At 43.0% G+C, this 21,846-nt stretch overlaps 2 protein-coding genes across 3 annotated transcripts; both read right to left on the minus strand.

Moving 5' to 3' along the window:
• Positions 1-3,902: 3,902 nt before the first annotated feature.
• LOC115687635 (uncharacterized) lies at positions 3,903-4,617 on the minus strand. The gene has a single exon (XM_030613266.2). The coding sequence runs from the start codon at positions 4,239-4,241 to the stop codon at positions 3,972-3,974; it is 270 nt and encodes an 89-aa protein (XP_030469126.1). The 5' UTR covers positions 4,242-4,617; the 3' UTR covers positions 3,903-3,971.
• Positions 4,618-8,827: 4,210 nt separating this feature from the next.
• Positions 8,828-14,739, minus strand: LOC115687717 (diacylglycerol kinase 1-like). Of its 2 annotated transcripts, none has more exons than XM_030613362.2 (13): positions 14,532-14,739; positions 13,447-13,651; positions 13,206-13,328; positions 12,924-13,052; positions 12,586-12,671; positions 12,259-12,382; positions 11,577-11,625; positions 11,023-11,105; positions 10,425-10,492; positions 10,185-10,259; positions 9,956-10,043; positions 9,726-9,842; positions 8,828-9,501 (listed from the first exon to the last, which is right to left on the minus strand). In XM_030613362.2, the coding sequence occupies exons 2-13, from the start codon at positions 13,636-13,638 to the stop codon at positions 9,175-9,177; spliced, it is 1,461 nt and encodes a 486-aa protein (XP_030469222.1). In that variant the 5' UTR covers positions 13,639-13,651; positions 14,532-14,739; the 3' UTR covers positions 8,828-9,174. The 2 variants fall into 2 exon arrangements, with proteins under 2 accessions (XP_030469222.1, XP_056173367.1); XM_056317392.1 differs by lacking the exon at positions 14,532-14,739 and adding an exon at positions 14,216-14,404.
• Between the last annotated feature and the right edge of the window lie 7,107 nt (positions 14,740-21,846).

Below are 21,846 nucleotides of genomic sequence, written 5' to 3' on the forward strand. Positions count from 1 at the left end.
GCAATCAAATCATTCCGTTTACTTTATCCAACTTGATCGACGGAATATGCCGATGTGGCTTTTTTTTTTAATTATTTTTCTCCTCCTACGTGGAGATTTCATGACTAAAACGACGTTGTTTTGGTTCAAATATGATTTCTCATACAAATTTTATTTAATTAAAATTTAAAGATAAGCTACATCTTTTAAAAAGATGGGATGACCCTCACTAGTCATGGCCACAGGCCGGTTTTGGCCGGGAACCGGCCCGGGTCAAACCCGGGACAGGCCCGTTGACCGGGCTCGCGGTTCGGAACCGGAACCGGCCCGTGGCCTACGGGCCCGGTTCCCAAAAAAAAAAAAAAACCTGCTGCTGCACAGCAACCCCACCCCCACCTCCAATCCTCCTCCTCCAAATCCGTCATTCCCCCCTCTCCCTTGCGCCTCCTCCGGTCTTCCCCTTTTCTCCTCCGCCCGCCCCCTGTCTTCCTAGATCTGACCCCCGCCGTCGCCGCCGCCGTCGCCCCCGCCTATGGCCGCAGCCGCCGACGCCGATGCCCCCTCCTCCTCCCCCCTTGCTACCTTGCGCCTCCTTCCCTTTTCTCCTCCGCCCACCCCCCGTCTCTCCAGATCTGACCTCCGCCGCCGCCACCCATGGCCGCAGCTGCTGACGCCGACGCCGACGCCCCCTCCTCCTCCCCTCCTCACGACCCCGCCCAGCCCCCGAAGGAGGAGGACCCCCTGCTCCTCCTCCCTGTCCCCGTCCCCCTCCCCCTTCCGGCCCCCTCCTTCTCCCCCTCGCCACCGCCCTCGTCCCCGTCTCCCGCTTCATCTCCTCGCTGCCTTGAACCCCGCCTCCGCCACCGTGGCCAAGGCCGCAAAGCCCGAGCGACAACCGACGGAGGACCAGGCCTGCAATTTTTATTTTATAATTTATTTTATTAATTTTTAAATTACGAACCGGAACCGCCCCCTATGGTTCCGGTTCTGGTTCATACATGGCCACGAACCGAAACCGCCGGTTCCTGAACCGTGGCCATGTCTAACCCTCGCCGCCACGTTCACAACCAATTTCTCTCTTTTTTTTTTTATAATTAATTTAGCTTATATTAAATAAAATTTGTACAAAGAATCAGATTTGGACCGTTTTAGTATGTTCTAGCCATATCATCGCCGCATAGGAAAGAGGAAATATATTTAAAAAGCCAAGTCAGCATCTTGTTGGACGGAGTTAATAGAAGGGTTCGATATTCGTGACGAGTTTTAAAACTTCCGACGTAGATGTCTACCCAATGGTCAGCGAGGGGGGGAGTGTGCTGGTCAACTTGGGCTTTGGGCAATTGCTCGCGGGCCCATCTCTCATTCGTGGGCTTATAGCCCGGCCCATCTCAACCGGGCCTTGTGAATCCCACTCTCTTCAATTTGTACACAACGATTAAAATCAAATATACGCATTGAAATAGAGAAAGACATTGATTAGTAATTTCGTATACATTGTCGATACAATCACTGTACAGATTACGATCACCATTGATTGACAAGTGTAAAGTGCTGGCTACATGCAATTCTCTAATCAGGTCCCCAGCAGACCATCTGCAGCAGAAACTCCACCCTCTCCCTCTTCCTCCTCTCCTCCTCCGCGTCCGCCGCGCTCGCCTCCCTCTTGCCCTTCCCCTGAGCCGCCGCGCCGCCTGATCCCGCCGCGGCGGCGGGGGGCCCCGCACCCTGAATCGACTTGAACGCGGCCTCGAACTTGCACTTCTTCTGATCCCGACCCGCCGCCGCCGCCGGATTAAGTGCTCATGTCCATCCCCTCGCGGTGGTATCCAACATCCACCCTAAAACTTACCAATCCCCCTCAAACTCGAGCCGCCGGATTTGTCTCTCCGTGAGGACGCTATCGCACGTGTCTGTCGTGACTTCTCTAGAAAACTCATCGATGGCTTGGTGCAGGCGCCGACTCTCCGGCTGAAACTAGTGCCCGGTAGAAACCTTGAAATTACATGTCCACGGCGACCAAGCCGGTAATATAATAATAATATATATATTTTTTGATTTTTAATTTAAAAAATCTGACCAAAAAAATAAAAATACAAAAGAAAATAGGAGAGTTGTTGTTTTGTTTGCTTGCTTGCTGATTATTGTGAACTTGTGGCAAACTCCCCTACGGATGTATTTGATGTGAAGTAAAGTAGCATGTGGTGAACACAACCCACCAACGGACAATAATTAGACCAGTCCATTTTTTGATTTGTCTAGGAAAACTTAGTGGGACCGGTTCCATGGACCCACCCGGGAACCGGACCGGACCGGCGGTCCGGTTCTCGGGTGGGTCTATGGAACCGACGGGCGGTTCTCGATTCTAATTTTTTGGAACCGGTCCTTAGCGGGCGGTCCACGGTTCCGGGGTGGGAATCGCCCACCCGGACCATGCTCATCCCTAAGAAGAAGACATATTTAGCTCACAATGGCCAATTTGCTTGGCTCACCGCCCATTAGGCCGATATGTCTGAACTCTTAATTCTCACCCTATGTTTGTGTTTCGCCGAAAATGGTTCGTCGATGAAATATCCTCACCAAAATTGGTTTTTTGATTTTATTAAGAGACGACAGGTTCTGTGACGATTTCGAATAGGAGTCTCAATGAATTACAAGGAACAACAGATATGCTTTGTCAGAATTTAATCGATCACGAAGTCCAAAACACTTTGCCGAGAATTAATTGACAGCAAAGTACGATAATAAAGATACAACATCGGAATTTAATCGGTGACAATAATCTAAAAATTACAACTAAGATACACACCGAAATTTAATTGATAACGAAGTATCCGAAACTATGACTTAGTACAGGAATTTAAATTGTGGAAAAGTAAAGATAAAGATAAATTTGCAAGAATGTTAAGTTCTTTGATTGATTGAAGGCTTTACAAAGAGTTCACTTGAGGTATTTATAACCCTTACAACAGTGGTTATACATGGTAGGTTACTTAATTTGAAAGAAAAAAATAACTCCGTTTCGGTGGTCACTTTACGAACAGATATAACATAACTAACCAATGGTTATCTTCATGCCGATTACTCGCCATCGATATGGATGACTTTGTCAAGAAACTTCAAGGCTATCGTCGATAATTTCACATTGTGTTGTAGATAACTTCAATGGTAAGTTGCCGATTCCCTTCAAGATATCGATAATTCTGTTCATAAATGATCAAACTCTGCTCTCATTGATCAAGTCTATCATTTGTCGATAATAACAAAAAATTGGTCATTTTTAGATGTAAACAGTTTGAAGTTAGAGAAAGAGTGGGAAAAGAAAATTCGAGGAAAAGATTTTAAATCTCTCTATCTCTCGAGAGCAAACATTTCAAAATCTCTCCTATTCTCCAACCTAATTTTCATTCTTCCCCTTTCTCTAGCTTTCCAAACATAGAAATAGTCCGAATTTTCTTTTCATTTGATTAAAGCTAAGATTAAAATCAGGACCATGTGAAACAAACTTCCTCATAAGATGAAGGATTTCGACTTGGAATTTATCCTTTTTTTGTATCAGAGCTTCTTTCTTTTTTGATCGGTATCAGAACTTTCCCATCTGCTGCCCTTCATTTTTTTTGATTTATTTATCTGGAATTAGAGAAACCCAAAACCAAAAATATCGAATTCAATCTATCTCTACTTTCACAATTATTTCGTGTTACGAACTCGTGTCCATGACAATAAAGAAAAATTAGAGCATAAATCATCAATGTAAGTTTGCTCACCCGACTTGAGAGTTCGTGAGAGATTTAATCATTAAACCCCTCGAAATGACGATGGTAAAAATTGTGCACATAAAAAAATTTACACGGTCAATGTATGCTACGATTACTCGACAATTAATCTCACACGCATAGAAAATGCCTACGATGAAAAAAAGAATCGAGTGAACAATATGCATAAACTGCTCAATTTCATTTCGGCGGTCATAATTACAACGGACTCTAGCAAAATCAATAAGGTCCCCAACAGCTCAAGTACATGACTTTCCTCAAGGACTCTTCACACTGCTTCGCTTTCCCTTCTCTGATTTTCTCAGGGATAGCAGAAGCAGCTGAGGACGAGGACGCTCTCTTGGCCTGAGAACAAGACCCGGCGTTGCTCCTGGCGTGCTGGTGGAGCGATCTGAGCGCGGGGTTCCACCTGCAAAATCCCTGGTCTTTCAGTGCTTCCACTGTCCCAACGGTCGCCGCAGCAATCCATGATCTGCAGGTTGAACTCATGGTGACTTGACTTGTTTGCTCTGGGCAAAGTACTGGGATTGACTTGGATGGACAAAAGGACTGGATCTTGAATTCTGGGTCTGCAAGTTACAAGTACTAGGAGTAGGATCGACTTGGACGGAGAAAAAGATTGGATTTTGAATTCTGGGTATGTGAGTCACAAGTACTGGGACTGACTTGGATGGAGAAAAAGATCGAATTTTGAGTTCCGGGTCTGTGAGTTTGGACGGTGCTGGTGAAGCAACGGGGCTTCTGGATTTTTATAAGAACAGCGTGGGGATTATGTGTTTCTCAGTGGAAATGGTAATGTGCGCAAAACCAGAGGCTGTTTCACCAACGGTTGAGGGCAGCCCCTGGTATTCGGTATGGGGAGGAGTCCGATCCAATCCTATACCATTATCTGCTAAAAAGAAGGGACATTTTTCTATGCTGGTATGACTTGATGTGTCTATGAATCGATGACTCCTTTTTGAAAAAGACAGAGAGGACAAATGGTTATGGCATGGATACAAGCGCACAAAAGTCAAGGGAGTGGTCACACACATGAGAAGGACCTCTCCATCCATGTACTAGGGTCACTGTATCAGTACTGCTTGTCATTTAAGATATGCTTTATATACTCCAATCCTATTGATTCACATTTTTGCTAGTGATTCTGTTGATGTGAAGGTCATAAGTTCATGACTATGATGAGATTCGGCTGTCTACCGTCTTATTCATTTCTTGGTCCTCTCATCTTAGAGTCGACGTCTAGAAGGGTCATTTGACATTTCTCAATCTCCGGATCTAAAACTATGGTCGATGCGGATCTTGCTGATATATAAACAGGGGTGGCTATTGGATTAAATCCATTAAAACATGCAACAGGTTTTGCAGATTGTCATTTTGCAGAAAAATCGAACAAACTTAAACAATAAATGAGGGATCCACTGAAATCAATGTGCGTACAATATGTTGTTCTACTGCTTAAGAACAAAAGTCAGCTCATGCACGTTGTTTAGCGGCACTACTGTTTTCCTACTCCTCTTGCAGTTCTACATTATGCAACAAGCAACCAGTAGCAACCAAGGAGTTGGGCCTCGGCGTTAATAGAAATTTCTAGGATCAAAATCTGTGCAAGACCAGGAGAATTAGCAATTAGGAACAAAATCTGGAAACAAGCCAATGCTCATTTTACTCAATTGGCACATTAATCCCCAATTCAACTTCTCGATGGATCATCCTAAAATGATATCCGGCCTTTGACAGATTCGAATAAATTCGTTATTTCATTTAGTTGATAATATGTTGTTCCACTGTTAAAGAACAAAAGCCAGTTCGTGCACACTGTTAGCAGCACTACTGTTTTCCGACTCCTCTTGCAGTTCTACTTTATGCAACAAGCAACCAGTGGCGACCAAGGAGTTGGGGCCTTGGCGTTAATAGAATTTTCCAGGATCAAAATCTGTGTAAGACCAGGAGAATCAGCAATTAGGAACACAATCTGGAAACAAGCCAATGTTCATTTTACTCAATTGGCACATTAATCCGTAATTCAGCTTCTCGATGGATCATTCTGAAATGATATCCGGCTTTGACAGATTCGAGTAAATCATTGTTTCATTTAGTTAGACATGAATAATTGGCAAGTCAGCCATAGTTAATGGCGACAATGCAAGACTTGGAGTCAGTTATACATTTAGTATCTCCCTGACGAAGAGCTGCACATACGAGTCACTCCATTTCCTTTTACTTATCCTGATTTAAATGCATCCCCAAGAAAGTCATCAACACGGCACCATGACCACTATTATGTCAGGACTCGTTCATGATTTTTTTTTTTGAGTCGAAACGTTCATTTTTTCGTAAGGTACAAAAATATGCTTGGGCCATTGAGGAAAATGTTCCCGTAGACTACAAGCTGTAGTGGGTACTGCGTGAACAAACATTCCTTCATTTGCGACAGAAAGCTCGCGAAGTTTCGCACTTAAATAACTATCAGCAGAGACATATCATAAGCACATCCTAGAAAAAAAAAAAAACCTATCAGCAGTGACATATCATAAGCACATCCTAGAAACTGACTGGTGCCCATTCACTGATCTCAAAATCTAACTGTATTTGGACCCCAACAGCTCAAGTACATGACTTTTGTCAGCGACTCCTCCGTTCGCCTCGTTCTGTCAGCATTCGATGCTTCTACTGCCGCAGCGACAGACGGAGAACAGGAAGAGGAAGAGATCTTCCTGGCCTCATAGAACCATCTAGTGTTGTTCTTGGCATCCTGTTCGAGTGACCTCCACGGGTAGTTCCATCTACAAAACCCTTGATCTTTCAACGACTCCACCGCTCCGATGCATGCTGCAACGATCCAAACCCTGGTCACCGCATTCATTCTCAGAAGTATATCGGTCGGTGTTGGCATAAACCACGGAGAATGTACTTTGTACTTGGTAAGTTTTATGGTGAGAAGACGTGGGGAATATGTTGGGCATGTATATATGAGCGAGATGGCTCTGCTCATGAAATGGAGGAGGTTGAAAATAATACGCAGCAGACATACCAACAGTTAGGAGCAAGAAAGGTGTCAGTGGATTTGTTAAGAAGACTAATACTGGGTGCTTCAGATTATATTCATTGTATTTGAGTCAATAAGAAATGGCAAAGTGGGATACTAGGGGTGCCGTCCCTCTCTAGAAGCCACGTGCAGGGATGGTTTAGAATCCCCTTATGTCATCATTAGCATATTTAACTTTACTCTGTTGTCAAATTATAGTGACTAGCAAACAGTCGTTTTCATTCTGATTTTGGCGGTTTGGATTATTCAGTGAAATCTTTGTTTATGTTGACTACGATTCCCGTAACAAAAAAAAAAATCCTTATGCAGTCGTAAAGCCGTGCGCTTTTGATTTAGGAAAAATTTCAAATAAAGATATAAAGTATTATCATTTTCTCAAATAAGAGCCCGAAATGAATTTTATTTTAATTAAGGATATGAAGTGCTCATATTTTCTCAAATAAAAGCTCGAAGTGGACTTTGTCTCAATTAAGGGCTTGAAGAGCCATGTCAGTCTCAAGGAAAGGCCTAACCTCACCAGCTAGTTAAGGGCATTTTCGTCTTTTAATTTTTAATTTTCTTTTCCTTTCTTTTCTCTTTTTTTCTTTCCATAAAAAAGTAAAAAAAGGCTAAAATTTAAAAAAAAAAAATCAAAATAATAATAATAATAATAATAAAACAGGTTGGGCCAGCCCTCCCGCATGTGGCCGACACCCCATCATCAGTCAGATGTCGGCGCCTCGGCAAGAGTCGGCGACCCTCACTGACCAGAGGTGAGGGTCGGGGAGAGGGCCGCGACCCTCTCCTAAATCTGGGATTGGGTCATCGGCCATGGTCGACGCTCCACCGGCGATGGGGCGGCGGCCACAGGTGAGAGGGCTGGTCCCAACCCTCTTGCATGGTTTTTTTTTGTGTTTTTTTATAAAATTTTAGCCTTTTTTTCTTTTTTATGGAAAGAAAAAAGGAAAAAGAAAATAAAAAAGTAAATGATGAAAAATGTTCTTGACCAGCTGATGAGGTCAAACTCTTTTTTGAGATTGACATAGTCACTGTAAACTTTTATTTGAGAAAATGAGATCACTTTAGGCCTTTTGGTGAAACAAGATCAACTTTAGGCCTTTCATTAAGAAAATGAGGACACTTTATGCCTTCGTTTGGAAATTTTCCTTTGATTTATTTATGTTCGCCCGGTGTACTTATTATTAGTTCGAGGGTTTATTAAAAAAGTTATGGCAGGAAGAAGGACTAGAAAATAGGGAAGTATCCAAAGCACCTAGTTTGAGTAAAAACAGGGCGAACACTCACAAGCAAAAACCATCAATCGAGCTGTAATATGACAACTCTGGATCGGCCGTCGTGCAATTCCGGCATTGAGTGCATCAACTAATACCAAGTAGCAACTAAACTAGAAAACAGAACCAACAGATTTGCTCACTTCTGCTAAATGTTTCGGGGTCTTGAATTGTATCCCTAGACTCCGAAACTTAGTACAGGTTCAATAATTGAATTGGAGCGGTGCGAAGGTCGCGACAATACCGAGACCCGGGAGTTGGATAACGTTCTGTCAGCGATTCGTAAGCACACGGAATGCGGCTTGAGTGTTATCATTACTCTACATTTCAATTTGGCTGCCTTCATGAGTTAAGACACAAGTAAGACAGTTATTTCTTTTGAATGAGTAAATTAAACTCCGCCCGAACTTTCTACAGATTTATGCTCGTCGATGATGAAAGAAGTTGGAACCATTTTTCGAACCGTTTACACAAATCAGTGTACCAGAACTGTCCGAGATAGTTTGATGAGCAATGAAGAATTTCGAATTCCACTATATTTGTACTCCAAAATAGCAAAACCGCATGCAGTCAGCTCTAGAGAAGAACACAACCAGTCGGCAATTACCAAAAGTGAAACGACGTCTGAGGTTTAACGGTAAGAATTAGGTCATCAAATTGCAATAAAATAGGCTGAAATTGAAAGTATAAACCAGATTTTCGTTTCCCTTGTTCCAAGTGGAATCATGTGAGGATCTTCAGGAACTGGCGTTTGAAGATGGCAGAAAGAACACACCAAACTGAATTAATTCAAGCAAGGGCATCTGACCCCGGGAGCTACACACTAATGTACTCGAAACAATGAAGTTAACAAGTGAGAACTAATCGGTCAAGTCAGGGCTGGAATCTAATTAGTAGCCATGAGCTGTACACGACGATATGGCCTTAACTCGAGAAACTACAGGTTAGCAAATTAGCAGGGTTTATCTATGATGAATCTCTAACTCGGGAATACCTACTAAGTGAACCTTCATAACTACACAGAATCCTAGGACCAGTCAAATCATCGACAAGGGGAATCAATACATGTAAATGGAGATCCCACCAAAGAACTCGAATTCCGTGCTTAACTGAGATGGGAGATTTCGATGCCATCTGGAATTTTGAAAGTTTCCGCAGCACCAAACTTCCTTCGCTCTTCCCAGTCTTCTCCGCCTTCTTCTTCACTGCTGTTGTCATCATTGTCCTGATATACCGTGGGGGAAGAGGGGTCATATATACTTTTGGACTGGCAAAGAGGGGTGGCTAGCATCGTTACTTGGCTGGATGGGGAGATCTCAACAACGACAGTGTCGTCGTCGACTGGTAGGGGTTGTTTCCAAGGTTCCCCATCCATTCTCATGAATGTGTGGTCTGCTGCCCCCTTATGGAACTCGAAGCGAACTCTACTTGTCTACATCGGAATTTAGAGAGCAAATGTATGAATATACGTACAAGAACACACAGACAAATACAAGCGAGATGTAATGAGGCACACTTGAGTGCAGGCACCAATTTAAATTGTCTTAATATCTATATGCCAATGCCATTTCAAAATGACTATGATCAATTTATGCATAACAAACTCATGCTGCGATCATGCAAAATCAACTTGAGAAAGATTCATTGTAATTCTACCTGTGCGAGACGAGTACCGTGCCCTTTTGAAGAGAGCAATACAAGGCCATGCCAAGCATTTTTAAAACCGACAATCTCAAGAAGGCCATCATCGACATATGGAGGAGTCAAGTCTCTCTGTAAGGCTCATACAATAAAAAGAGGGCTCAATAGATATTTGTGAAAGAAGGTCAGGAGACAGGCAAATAGTATATGAACAAGAGATTTTAGTAAGTAGGCATTGAACTTACATAAGTCGATTTTCTTGTGTTTGGATTTCCCCAAGGGTTGAGTCCGCCTGAAAAACTAGGCAAGTTGAGGCACACGATAGACCTGATGCTGTACGGTAGACATCACGAGTCAATTCGAGAAATCAGAAAAATGAAGTAGCATTCAGCAATACCATTAAAATTAAAGAACACTTACAAGCAACACAAACAAATTTTTTTATGATAATTATATATGGTACTTGTAAATAACCTGCTAGGTACGTTGAGGTCCTCCCACTGGCCGTGTTTTCTCATTATTTTCACCTTTGTCAACTGTGCCATATTCCTGCATTGACATAAGTTTAGTAAAATGATGTCCATTTATATGGGATGACTAAAAGAAAAGCAGAAAATAACGGCATGCAGGCAAGTAGATTGTAAAAGCATATCATTCTTTCCATGAAGATCTAGAACCTGTGAGCAGAGTGAAGTATATTTCCAAGAGACTCACCGCGAAGAAGGATGACAAAGAGAAGGACAAAACCATCCTTGAGTACATCCAAGCTTCAAGTAAGTACTCTGAAACCCAAGACAAGCAAAGTCTGACAAAGTCTTACATATGCATGATGACCTTATAGGCCAAAAGTGAAAGAAGAGTCAAGACATCACTCAGGAATACTAAATACAAACTGAAAAATTTCTTAAGAACATTTAGAGTGAGTTTAATTTGGTCTTAGAACAAGTAAGGAAAGCAATCATCAATATGTTTGTGCTGGTCTGAGTTGCCAGAACAACCCAACTAAAAGAATCTTCTATATGCATAGTCAGTGAGACAACTCAACCTCACTTGCCGTCTATCAATGACTAATCAACCTTGCCCACTGTTCTCCTTATAAAGCCATAGAATAACTTGGCTGGGATGGTCATAGTGTGATATCTCTCATGGCTTGACAAGACTATTGTGCACATAATTGTAACTCTGGCTAGTTATCACACAGATAAATAACTAAAATGAAAATATCGAGTCCTAGTCCAATCAGTTACCATTGCATGTGCGGCAATCTGTTTGTTATCAACGATCATAAAAGTTATGAGAAATAGAAAATTACCTGATTAACAAGCTGGTTCTTAAACTTCTCAGGATGTAACTTCCTCTCTGAGTGAAATGCATATGATACTTGAGCATCCATTCCTGTACAGCACAAGAGCATTGCTAAATTAGTCCAATGCAGTTGCAGGAATCCAAAGACTAAACTTGTCAGGTGATGGCATTTATCGATTCATCTCTTAAAATCTCTAAATAACAGATTCATGAGATTTGAACCAATTACATCTGTGAATATTTAGTATTCCATGTGTTTTTTATGATGGTTATGGACATACAAACATATCTATCATTATCTGCACAAGAGCATTGAAAAAGCAGATCAGATATGATCATTGAATTAGTGTACTATGTGATTCTAATGATAGTTTTGGACACATAAACACGTCAACTATGTCTGGGCAAAAGCAATGGAAAGCGAGTCAGGGATGGTCATTGACTTTTAAATTCTCAAAACCATGATTCACTGGACTTCCACCAAACACTTATGAGGTCTATGTTTTTGTTTCATACGTTTCAGAGTATATTGTTAGTCAACAAGCTAATGGATTTCCTTACCCATGCTAAAGTAATTCCAAAATCCCCCACGAAATGTGTGGCACCCCTCCTGCGATTTTACAGAAACAGACATGCAATAGTAAAAACGTTAACAAAATAGTTGACAAATGCATATGGACACAGAGAGAAAAAGAGCTCAGAAAAGAGAAACGGTAATTAGAAATGCAATGGACATTGAAACACAGAAGAGGAGACAGAAAAGGAGCTGAATGGCAGAATGGTGATAAGAAATGCCCTGGTTATTGAACCACATAAGAGGAGACAGAAAAAGAACCAAGAAAGGAGAAATGGTGATTAGAAGTGCGCTGGATATTGAACCACAGAAGAGGAGGAATGGTGATTATAAGAGGAGGATTTGTTGTTACAACCCCACCCTAGGGCTGATCAATCTCATATACGTTTTTTCTGTTGCACGGGATAATTTGCATGCAACTACAGAGTTCAAAGTCAAATTCAATAATCACTCTACTAGCAATGGCACAATCTCTGAACTGTTGTGCTCAAACATACACCGTACGTGATAAAAAGCTCCTATCATGGACAACACACAAATAATACTTGAGTGCCGACTCATCTATAACACTACACCAAACATTTCAGTAAATAAATTATGTAGAGGAAATCCCAGGAAGGTTACAGAAAGAAAAGCTCGATCTAATGTGCAAGATATAAATAAACTTACCATGTTCAGTTCATCTGTCTTCGAGACACGATGAAATGCATGCAAGGAATGTGGTAGTTCGGGAGGAGCAATAGGGTCACATGCACCTTGTTTTGGAATCCTCATTCTCATGATCATGTGCCAGCTGAAAAAGAAACAACATTATCTCTTAGCCATAAACTCCATCATGGGTATATTCTGACATTCAGAATAGCTGTTTAAATAGTAATTGAGCAAGCCTTTAAAAGTCAATTTCGACGAAACTTTTAGTCCAGGTCCCCCATGGCAAGGAAGCCTCTATAGCGAACGACCTAATGAACACAATTATCTCATAGAGGGAGTACTTACCTATCCATCTTCATTTCTTTTGCGGTCTTCACTTGATTCAAGAACGACTGGACAGAGTGCCTATCCGTCCCAGGATTTTTCTTTCCCTGTGAGATAGAAAAGTTTCTTATTCTTATGTCATATAAATTGGTTTCCTTTCCTTTTGCCAAATCTTTTCTCCGGAGCATCTAAACATGAAAGACAAAGATAAAAAAGAATGTCCTCCATACACTAAGTCAAATAGCCATTCATAGCCTTCACCACAAGGCAAGACTAATCATTGGCGCGACGACTAATACAAACAGCCGTTTTGACTTCCTTATTTTTATTGCTTTATCTGTGAAGACTTAAAGGCATACCCAGCCAAATGAAAATGGAAGATTATTCCCCGTTCCCAGAGGTACAGTGGCAACAGGTGGTGGGTTGGGTAGTTTGAGATCAGAGATAACCCCCAGAAGCCAGCTGGCTGTGCCATCTCCACCTGCAACCTGATGACATCATTTTACCGGGTAAGAAAAAAAGATCAAAAATTGTCTAAGGGCATGTGCAGACCACAGAGTAGCACAAGCTACATGCTTCCGCCTGTAACAAGAAGAAAATGAAGATTTCTGGCCTAATTCAAATCTAAAAACTGATCTTACAATTATTCTTAATTTTTTCTGAACTTCTCCAGCTAAAACATCTCCTGTACTCTTCAGCACTTCAAGAGTAGCATAAAGCTGATGCAACACCTTATCAGGAGCATTCTCTCCCAGGTCAAAAACCTGATAATTCAGATACACCGACGTAAGACAAAAAATACCGATAAGGGGTCAAGAATATTGTTCAAAGAATCAAGTGCCTTTTCTAGAACACTTTAGCAAAGGCCGGAAAGAAAATTACCTGATTCTTATTAAGAAGAGAGCGGTATGTGACGAGAAGTTCTCCCCCTAGCTGACCACCACTCTTAGAGTTTATGAACGCGATCACTGGACATGAGGGTATATGGGAAGTAGTTTTGACATTAGATCCAGGTACAAGTATGTAATCAGGTATATGGAAATCCTTCAAGACTTCCTCAGATTTATCATCCATGACAACCTCCAAGCTGCAAAAGAGCTTTTGGTGAGAAACATTATATACAGCCACTAACTAACCTAAGATATCAAATGGAACTCTGTCATTAAAAGAAAATCGAACTGAGACATGTATCTTCTCCATCCCTGGGGAAAGGATGACAGAAAGAAATAGAGAGTAGTAGTCAAAGAGGATGGTGCTGGAAATCAACACCAGTCAGGAATTTGCTCAATGGGTTGGCTTATCTTCCATTGAAACCATTTATCCCCAAAATGAAGAGAATTATGATATTAGCAGCACGCATTAGAAAAAAAAATGGCTTATCTTCTGAAGCATTAATTTAATGTGTTAGCATGTCTAACCTAAAAGCTTAAACTGATGGTGAAAGGGGACCACGTGAATTTGAACAGCATTTATGATCCGTTGTTAATCGATGTGGGACAATAATTCAATACACATAGCCTATTGGACGACTCTGGAAAGAGTCAGATTATCAATTTTTTCAGGACAAAACAACGGCAACGTCTGGCAAACTTGTCACGGACAGAAAATGAATTTCGACTATGCCCGGGCTCCCGATAGCGTAAGTGAAGACGCGGTCGGAGCTCCAAACAACCTCTCCCGAACGAAATTCCGAACACAGCTCCCAACATCACTCCCAGCAAAACGCGAACCCCGCGGCGATTCGCACGGCCGACAGGGCAAAGGAAACGAAGCTCTGCCCCGACACTCCATTTTCATCTCGCGACGCATTTCAACCGCCAAAAAAAAAAGAAAAAAAAAAACTCGAACACAAGCTGGGGAAAAATATCAAATCGCTCCGAATCTTAACTACACGAAACAGCTCGATCAACCGAATGCGTGAACAGGCGCATTAAATGTCACGCAGGAAGATGCGCGCATCGGTTTACCTGAAAGCGAGGCGAAAAGGCAAAAGGCGGAGAGGTCGACACAGAGAGAGATTCGAGCACCGGATAGATTCCAAAAGCGAGCCAGCGGGCGAAGCACTGTTGGAGAAAGCCCGAATCGATCCTTATATTCCGTCTCGACCAGGAGGAACTCTCTCTCTCGCTTTCGTCGAACCGACCGGGCTCACCACCACGCGGCGCTCTGACGAAAGAAGGACGGAAAGAACAGGGAGGGAGAGACGGAGAGGACAGGACAAAAGGCATGCAGCTTCCTTCGCTTCCGCTCTTCGACAGATCGCAATCAATGGCGGGGCCTAGAGATAGAGAGAGAACTGCGATTAGGGTTTGAACGGAATCGATGATGATCGGGGCGAAGTTTTGATGACGACGAACGACGACGATTCCGTTGCCTTTTGGGACGATGTGGAAAGGGAGGAGGAAAGTGCAGCAGTTAGAGGAAGGAGGAGCGTTGCAAGTTTTTGACGCGCCAACGAAAAAGTTTTCCCTCCGCGAAGGAACGTGGGGTACTGATCGGGCGCGGTCGAGCCCATGGCAAAGAATAATTGATTGGCCAATGGCGTTGTCCCACGTGGGCGCCGCCGTGAAGTTCTCGCCGCGTTCGGCCGGTTTCCCCTTTTAGCGCCGGGCGTGGGCGGCGGAATTCATTCGGGCTAAGCAAGCGGGAAAGGCATTGTCGTTTTTCCGGTGGGGAAGTTTCGTCAGCGGAGTTGGGCCGAAAATAAATAGTGAATTATAAAATATTCGTTCAAAGTTTTTCTGGTGAGGTCGCAATAATAAGAGAAAAGTATCACGATTTCTGCAATTGGCTTTTGTTGATTAAAAAAAAAAAGGAAAGAAAGGTATTGGGACACTTGTTAAAAATTAAATGAATTAAATATAATGATTTCTGATTCAAAGATAGACCTGGTGATATGCATCGTCGACATTTTGAGATCCGGATATTTATCCGTTTGATATGATGGGAGTGCTCGAGGGCACCGTTTCATAAAACCTTTCCTAATTTATTAAGGATCTTCCTGTTTTCATAAGAGCACTATTTAGGCTGGGTTTGGTTCGTTCAGGTTTGGATTGAGATAGGATAAAATAGGATAAAGGGGAATTTGAAATCCTCAACATATTTCTGAATTGTAAAAATATCATATCATAGTTTGGTACACCATAAGATAAGATTTGGAATCATTGAAAAAATGTTTGAAAATCCCATCTTTGACTTGGCTCTTCCTGTGCGGGAGACTCCTAGCCCGTTTGGTTTAACTTTCCAAATGCTACTTGGGGGAATGCAAATACCTTTAGATTAAAGTCCATTGGGGAAATGCAAGTGGTGCTTGGTAAAAAATTATTTGTAAAGCTACTTTGGGCCAAATAGTGTTTGGTAAATTTTTTTTGCAAAAGGGCTTTGGGAATTATCTTTTTTATTTAAAAAAAAAACCTACCCTACCCTTCGTCGGAGCCGGTGAAGGCCTACGGCCGCCGGCGAGCTAGATCTGCCGCCGGCAGCTGTCGCTTGAGTACGGGCGACCCTTGGTGAGCTAGATTTGCCGCCAGCGGCCGTCACCTGAGGCCAGGCGACCCTCGGCGAAGGTCGCGCGACCCAGGCCGCAGATGGCCTCGCGCGACCCAAGCTGGCGGTGCCTGGGCAGTCGCGCAACCTCAGGCAGCCGTCGCCTGGGTCGTGCGATCTCACCGGCCCGATCCGGTGTCGGCTGCCCTCGCCGGCCTCCCCCACCGGCCACCTCACGAAGAAGATGAATAGTACTAAGAGGGGGGGGGGGGGGGGGCAAAATCAGAATAAGCCAAAATAAGTGAGGGTAGTTTGGGGACAAAAAAATTTGAGTTCAGCATTTGTGGAATGTCGAAAGCCCAAAATTGGTTCGGACCAGCTTTGGGCTTTTAGCATTCCAAATGCTAGCATTTGGCCAATGCTAGGCCAAAAGCTGAACCAAACGGGGCCTCAAATCCTCTGGACCACGTCTCTGTGAAGTTCACCTCGGGAGCATGAGGTCTATCAATTGACACGAGCTCACATAATTTTTAGACGACCTCATGAACAGTGAGAGGAACTTCCTGTGGGTCATATGGCTAGACTCCATCGTCGAAGAGAGCAGCTCCTTCCGGAGGAGCTAAAAGAGGCGATAGCGGAGAAGGTGTGTGTTGTGAGATGGGCACGCGGGGGGAGGTTGTGCACCACGGTGCTATTGCTGAGTTCACGATTTATAGCAGGTGGAACTCGACGCTCAAGAGCGTGGTTGTCGTGGTGTGAACAGTCGGCTTGTGAGTCATGCGTGAAACGTCGGGCTCGACGTGAAGGACATATGCGACTGGGTGGAAAGGATGATCTATGTAAATCCAGCACGACGATCATCTTTAGGATTTTTTTGTGACACAAATATTAGTTCGAGATAAATGTGGTATCGGTGCATCAGTTTGCTTTACTTTATTGCATAACAAGATATATCACTTCCAGTACAATTTGAAAGCATCTTAACCAACGAACAAAGATATTTAAACATAACCGATGATGATTAACATGCTCCCTTACTATGTAATGTCGAAGATTGCATCGGGTTTGAATCTATGTAAATCCAGCACGACGATCATCTTTAGGATTTTTTTGTGACACAAATATTAGTTCGAGATAAATGTGGTATCGGTGCATCAGTTTGCTTTACTTTATTGCATAACAAGATATATCACTTCCAGTACAATTTGAAAGCATCTTAACCAACGAACAAAGATATTTAAACATAACCGATGATGATTAACATGCTCCCTTACTATGTAATGTCGAAGATTGCATCGGGTTTGAATCTTTAGGAGAAGGAGAAAGTCAAAACCTTGCAGAACTTGGACAAGAAATTTCGAACCAATACGCATGGTCTGAGGGAACAAAGCTGCACCGGAATTTAACTATTATATAGTTTGTTTTATGTTGCATGTTATTTTAGGTTGACATTAGCTACGCTAAAAACATGGCTCCAAATTCTTATGGAACATGATATTATGATATCCTTTTTTAATACATATCAATCGTAAGTCTCCTAAAATTATAATATATTTATCAAAAATAAAAAATATTATCATTGACTAGATCTCACGTTCTTCTTTATATCACATGCCATGTATTCAGTGTTCCTTAGTAATTTAAAACTACGACCAAACATATTTGTGCAAAGCGTGGGCCGAAAAACTTCTGACCTCCTGGACCCAGCAAAGCATGAGAATAGCCTCGGATCGATTCGACCTAGGATTGACAATTCATGTTCACGTGTCTTCAACGTTTTCGGCTTTTCACTTTAACCAACATTAAAATCTCGTAACTCTTTATTTAAGGTATTCAGCGAGACAAATTAGCTCGCATACAGTCACACATGTTTTAAATCTTATCCTTAAAATAGCTTACCTTTTAAAGCTGTTTCTCAATTGTGTCCCCTTGTTAAGTTGTCAATTGCTTCCATCGTAAATGATATGTCGTCGTCGTACCCCGGTGTATGTTTTAGTGACCTAGTCATACAATGTCGTAGAATGATGATAGCTCATGATTAACCTCGGAAGCGAACGACTACTTAACAATAGGCTAAAAATTAAACAAAATTAAGGAGGTGCTTTGGCGGTAAATTTTTTGAAGACGAGGTTCCATTCAGAATGAAAGGTCACTCTTTTCCTACATAAGAGCCCAACTCATAATTGGCGAATTCGCAAGTTCGATTCCTAGCGAATGCACATCAATCAGACTCTATCCGTATCAATAGAATCTCTATCATCCTTACATAACAAATTCATGGGGAAAAGCGCCAAAAAAGTCCTAAACCTTTTGCATTAGTGCCAATTTAGTCCTAAACCTTTTTTTTGTGCCAATTCAGTCCTAAACCTTTTGCATTGGTGCCAATTTAGTCCTAAACCTTTTTTTAGTGCCAATTAAGTCCTAAACCTTTTAAATTGGTGCCAATTCAGTCCTAAACCTTTTGTTTTTGTGCCAATTTAGTCATTCCGATCAATTTTGACCGGAATTTGCCGACGTGGACCCCTGCCGGCCGGTCACTGGCGCCGACGTGGACAACTTTAATAATATTTTAATATTTTTTTGAATTTTTATTTTTTTTTCCTTTTTTTTCACTTTTTTTTTTGGTCCCCCCTCCTTCCTCTGGTCGGTCGCCGGTCCGACGACTGGCCAGAGGCTAGAGGCCGGCGAGCTCGACCTCGCCAGCCACTGGCGAGGGCGAGCCTCGCCTTGGTCGGGCGGGGCTCGACCTCGCCAGATCCGGCGAGGTCGGGCCTCACCGGCCACTGGCGAGGCTCGAGCCCTCGCCGGAGGCCGCGGCGAGGGCGAGCCTCGCCATGGTCGGGCGAGGCCCGACCTCGCCGGATCTCGATGAGGTCGAGCCTCGTCCGCCGACCTCGCAGATCCGGCGAGGTCGGGCCTCGCCCGACCATGGCGAGGCTCGCCTCGCCGCGCCTCCGGCGAGGTCGAGCCTCGCCCGACCAAGGCGAGGCTCGAGCCCTCGCCGGAGGCCGCGGCGAGGGCGAGCCTTGCCATGGTCGGGCGAGGCTCGATCTCGCCGGATCTGGCGAGGTCGCCTCGCCCTACCATGGCGAGGCTCGCCTCGCCGTGGCCTCCGGCGAGGGCTCGAGCCTCGCCAATGGCCGGCGAGGCCCGACCTCGCCGGATCCGGCAAGGTCGAGCCTCGCCCGACCAAGGCGAGGCTCGCCCTTGCCGGGTGAGGCCGCCGCCCTCGCCGGTGAGGCCGCCGCTCGCAAGGGCCGGCGAGGTCGAGCTCGCTGGCCTCTGCCGAGGCCGCCGGACCGGCGACCGGCCAAAGGAAGGAGGGGGGGACCAAAAAAAAAAGTGGAAAAAAAAGAAAAAAAAGGAAAAAAAATAAATTTTCAAAAAAATATTAAAATATTATTAAAAGTTGTCCACGTCAGCGCCATGTCGACGCCGGTGACCGGCCGGCAGGCGTCCACGTCGGCAAATTCCGTTCAAAATTGACCGAAATGACTAAATTGGCACAAAAACAAAAGGTTTAGGACTGAATTGGCACCAATTTAAAAGGTTTATGACTTAATTGGCACCAAAAAAAGGTTTAGGACTGAATTGGCACCAATGCAAAAGGTTTATGACTGAATTGGCACCAAAAAAAGGTTTAGGACTAAATTGGCACTAATGCAAAAGGTTTAGGACTAAATTGGCACTTTTCCCCAAATTCATGCAATACATCCATCGATCTCGTATTGATAGGCTCTGTAATCGCTGTTGCCTGAGTCACCGACTTGCTCTTCCCCGGCGGCTGCTTCGGCATCACTTGAAACCTCTTCCCCATCCTCGGAGAAGAGCCCGTTGCCTCTTGGAGTAAGGGTGATTAGGGTGTGATTTTGTGACTATAGTCTATATTTAGTTTCATGATTTAAATTCATTAAGTCTTAGAGAAACAAACCTTCTATCGGCACATCATGTTGCATATGTGTAGGGGTGAGCGTGAATCCAAGCTAGAATTGGGAACCGGACCAAACCGGCCATAGGAACCGATCTAGTTCTAGGTTCCCGCGATTTCCGATCTAGTTTTTGGTTCCTAAAAAAACGGAACCGGTATTGTGCGGTTCAGTCCCTGGTTCCTCGGTGAGAACGTTACCGGGAATCAAAGAATCAGACCGAGAACTGATGAACCGTAGTTACATGTTTTGAATCTTTTATTATTTATTTCATTTTTTATAGATTGTTGCTATTGACAAATGAGTTTTTGTTATTGTTGCGTTCAATTTCATTTTAATTAACTAAAAATAAAACATAAGAAAGGAAGAAAAAATGAAAAAAAGAAGAAGAAGAAATTAGCTGTTTTCATGATAGACTCTAGAATTGATCCCGGAATCGATTGACTAAGTAGGTTCTAGATTTCAAGGTACGTAAGGCAGATTTCAAATTTTAATTGAAATAATATATTTCATGTTTCAGGTAGAATTTGGATTGATCCTGAAGCTCTTCAGTCTCGATACATAGCTCTAGAGTGGAATTGATAAGGACGGCTTGTACTCGCTAGTCTCCAAAAACAGTGACCACACGCAGAATCAGGGCAGGTGGTTGGACTGTTGGCAATCAAAGGTCAATTTCTCCTTTCCAAAACGGGATTAAAGAAGGGGTTAAAAGTCTACGTGATTGGACAGAGGAAGGGGGGCAAAAGTCGGAGCTACCAATAAGGACACGTTTGGTATCCGACCAAATAGTATCCGGTTCTATTTTTTTATTTTTAGAAATCAAAAAAATAAAAAATTGTTTGGTAAATTTTTTATTCTTGAGCACAAATTTATTCCCAAAATTTATTTTGGAACAAAATCGAGAATAAAAAAAAGTTAATTCTTGATTCTGGAAATAAGAATCAGAAATGAAAAAGAAATTTTTTTTTTCTTCTTCTTCTTTGCTGGCATGTGGCCGGCGGCCGGCGACAGGCCAGGGCCGGCAAGGGCGTCGCGGCCCTCGCCGTTGGCCGGCGAGGGTCGCCCTCTCCTGACCCTCACCCAGGCCCCGAGGGCGGCCCTCGCCTAAGCCGCGAGCTGCCCTCGTCGGCCCTAGCCTATGGTCGATCGCCGGTGACCTGGCCGTGGGCCAAGGAAGGAGAAGAAAAAACAAAGAAAAAAATATAAAAAAAAGAAAGAAATATTAAAAAATTCAAAATATTATTAATAAAAATAAATTTTGCGCAGTTACCAAACATATTTCTGTTCTTTTTCTATTACAGGAATATAAATTTTGGGCAGTTACCAAACGCCTTTAAATGCTTATAAATTATTTCTGGAAATGAAATAAAAAAAATTATTTTTGAACAGAAATTATTTCCGAGAACAGAATAGTTATCATGCGTACCCTAATTGGACGAGAAATCAACTACGACAATGAAATCACTAATTCTGAAAGTTGCGTCTACGTTTCCATCTCTCTTGCACGGTGACTGTTGACTCATCTCGTGGATCTTGACAGCCCTCAACGCTTTGCTTGACCCCATTGAGAGTGCCACGTTTGCCCCCACACGTGTTCAATTCCATTTTGACTTTTGATTTTCTTAGCTGCTAATGATAATCATTTTATTTCTCTATTTTCTGTTCCGGAAATAGATTCGAAATAGAAATCCGTTTGGCAACGTAACTTTATTATTATTTTTTTATTTCTGGAATAAAATTTTTAGCCCAGAAATAGATTTTAAATAGAAATGAGAAGTGGATTTTTTTTTACTTTTTTATTTCTGGAACATAAACATAAATAACAACTCTCTTGTCGCTTGCCCTCGTTGCTCGCTGCCGCCCACTTGCC

This window comes from Syzygium oleosum, unplaced genomic scaffold (assembly GCF_021117445.2).
Source record: "Syzygium oleosum isolate NSW1041296 unplaced genomic scaffold, Sole_v2.1 Sole_v2.13, whole genome shotgun sequence".
Lineage (NCBI taxonomy): Eukaryota > Viridiplantae > Streptophyta > Magnoliopsida > Myrtales > Myrtaceae > Syzygium > Syzygium oleosum.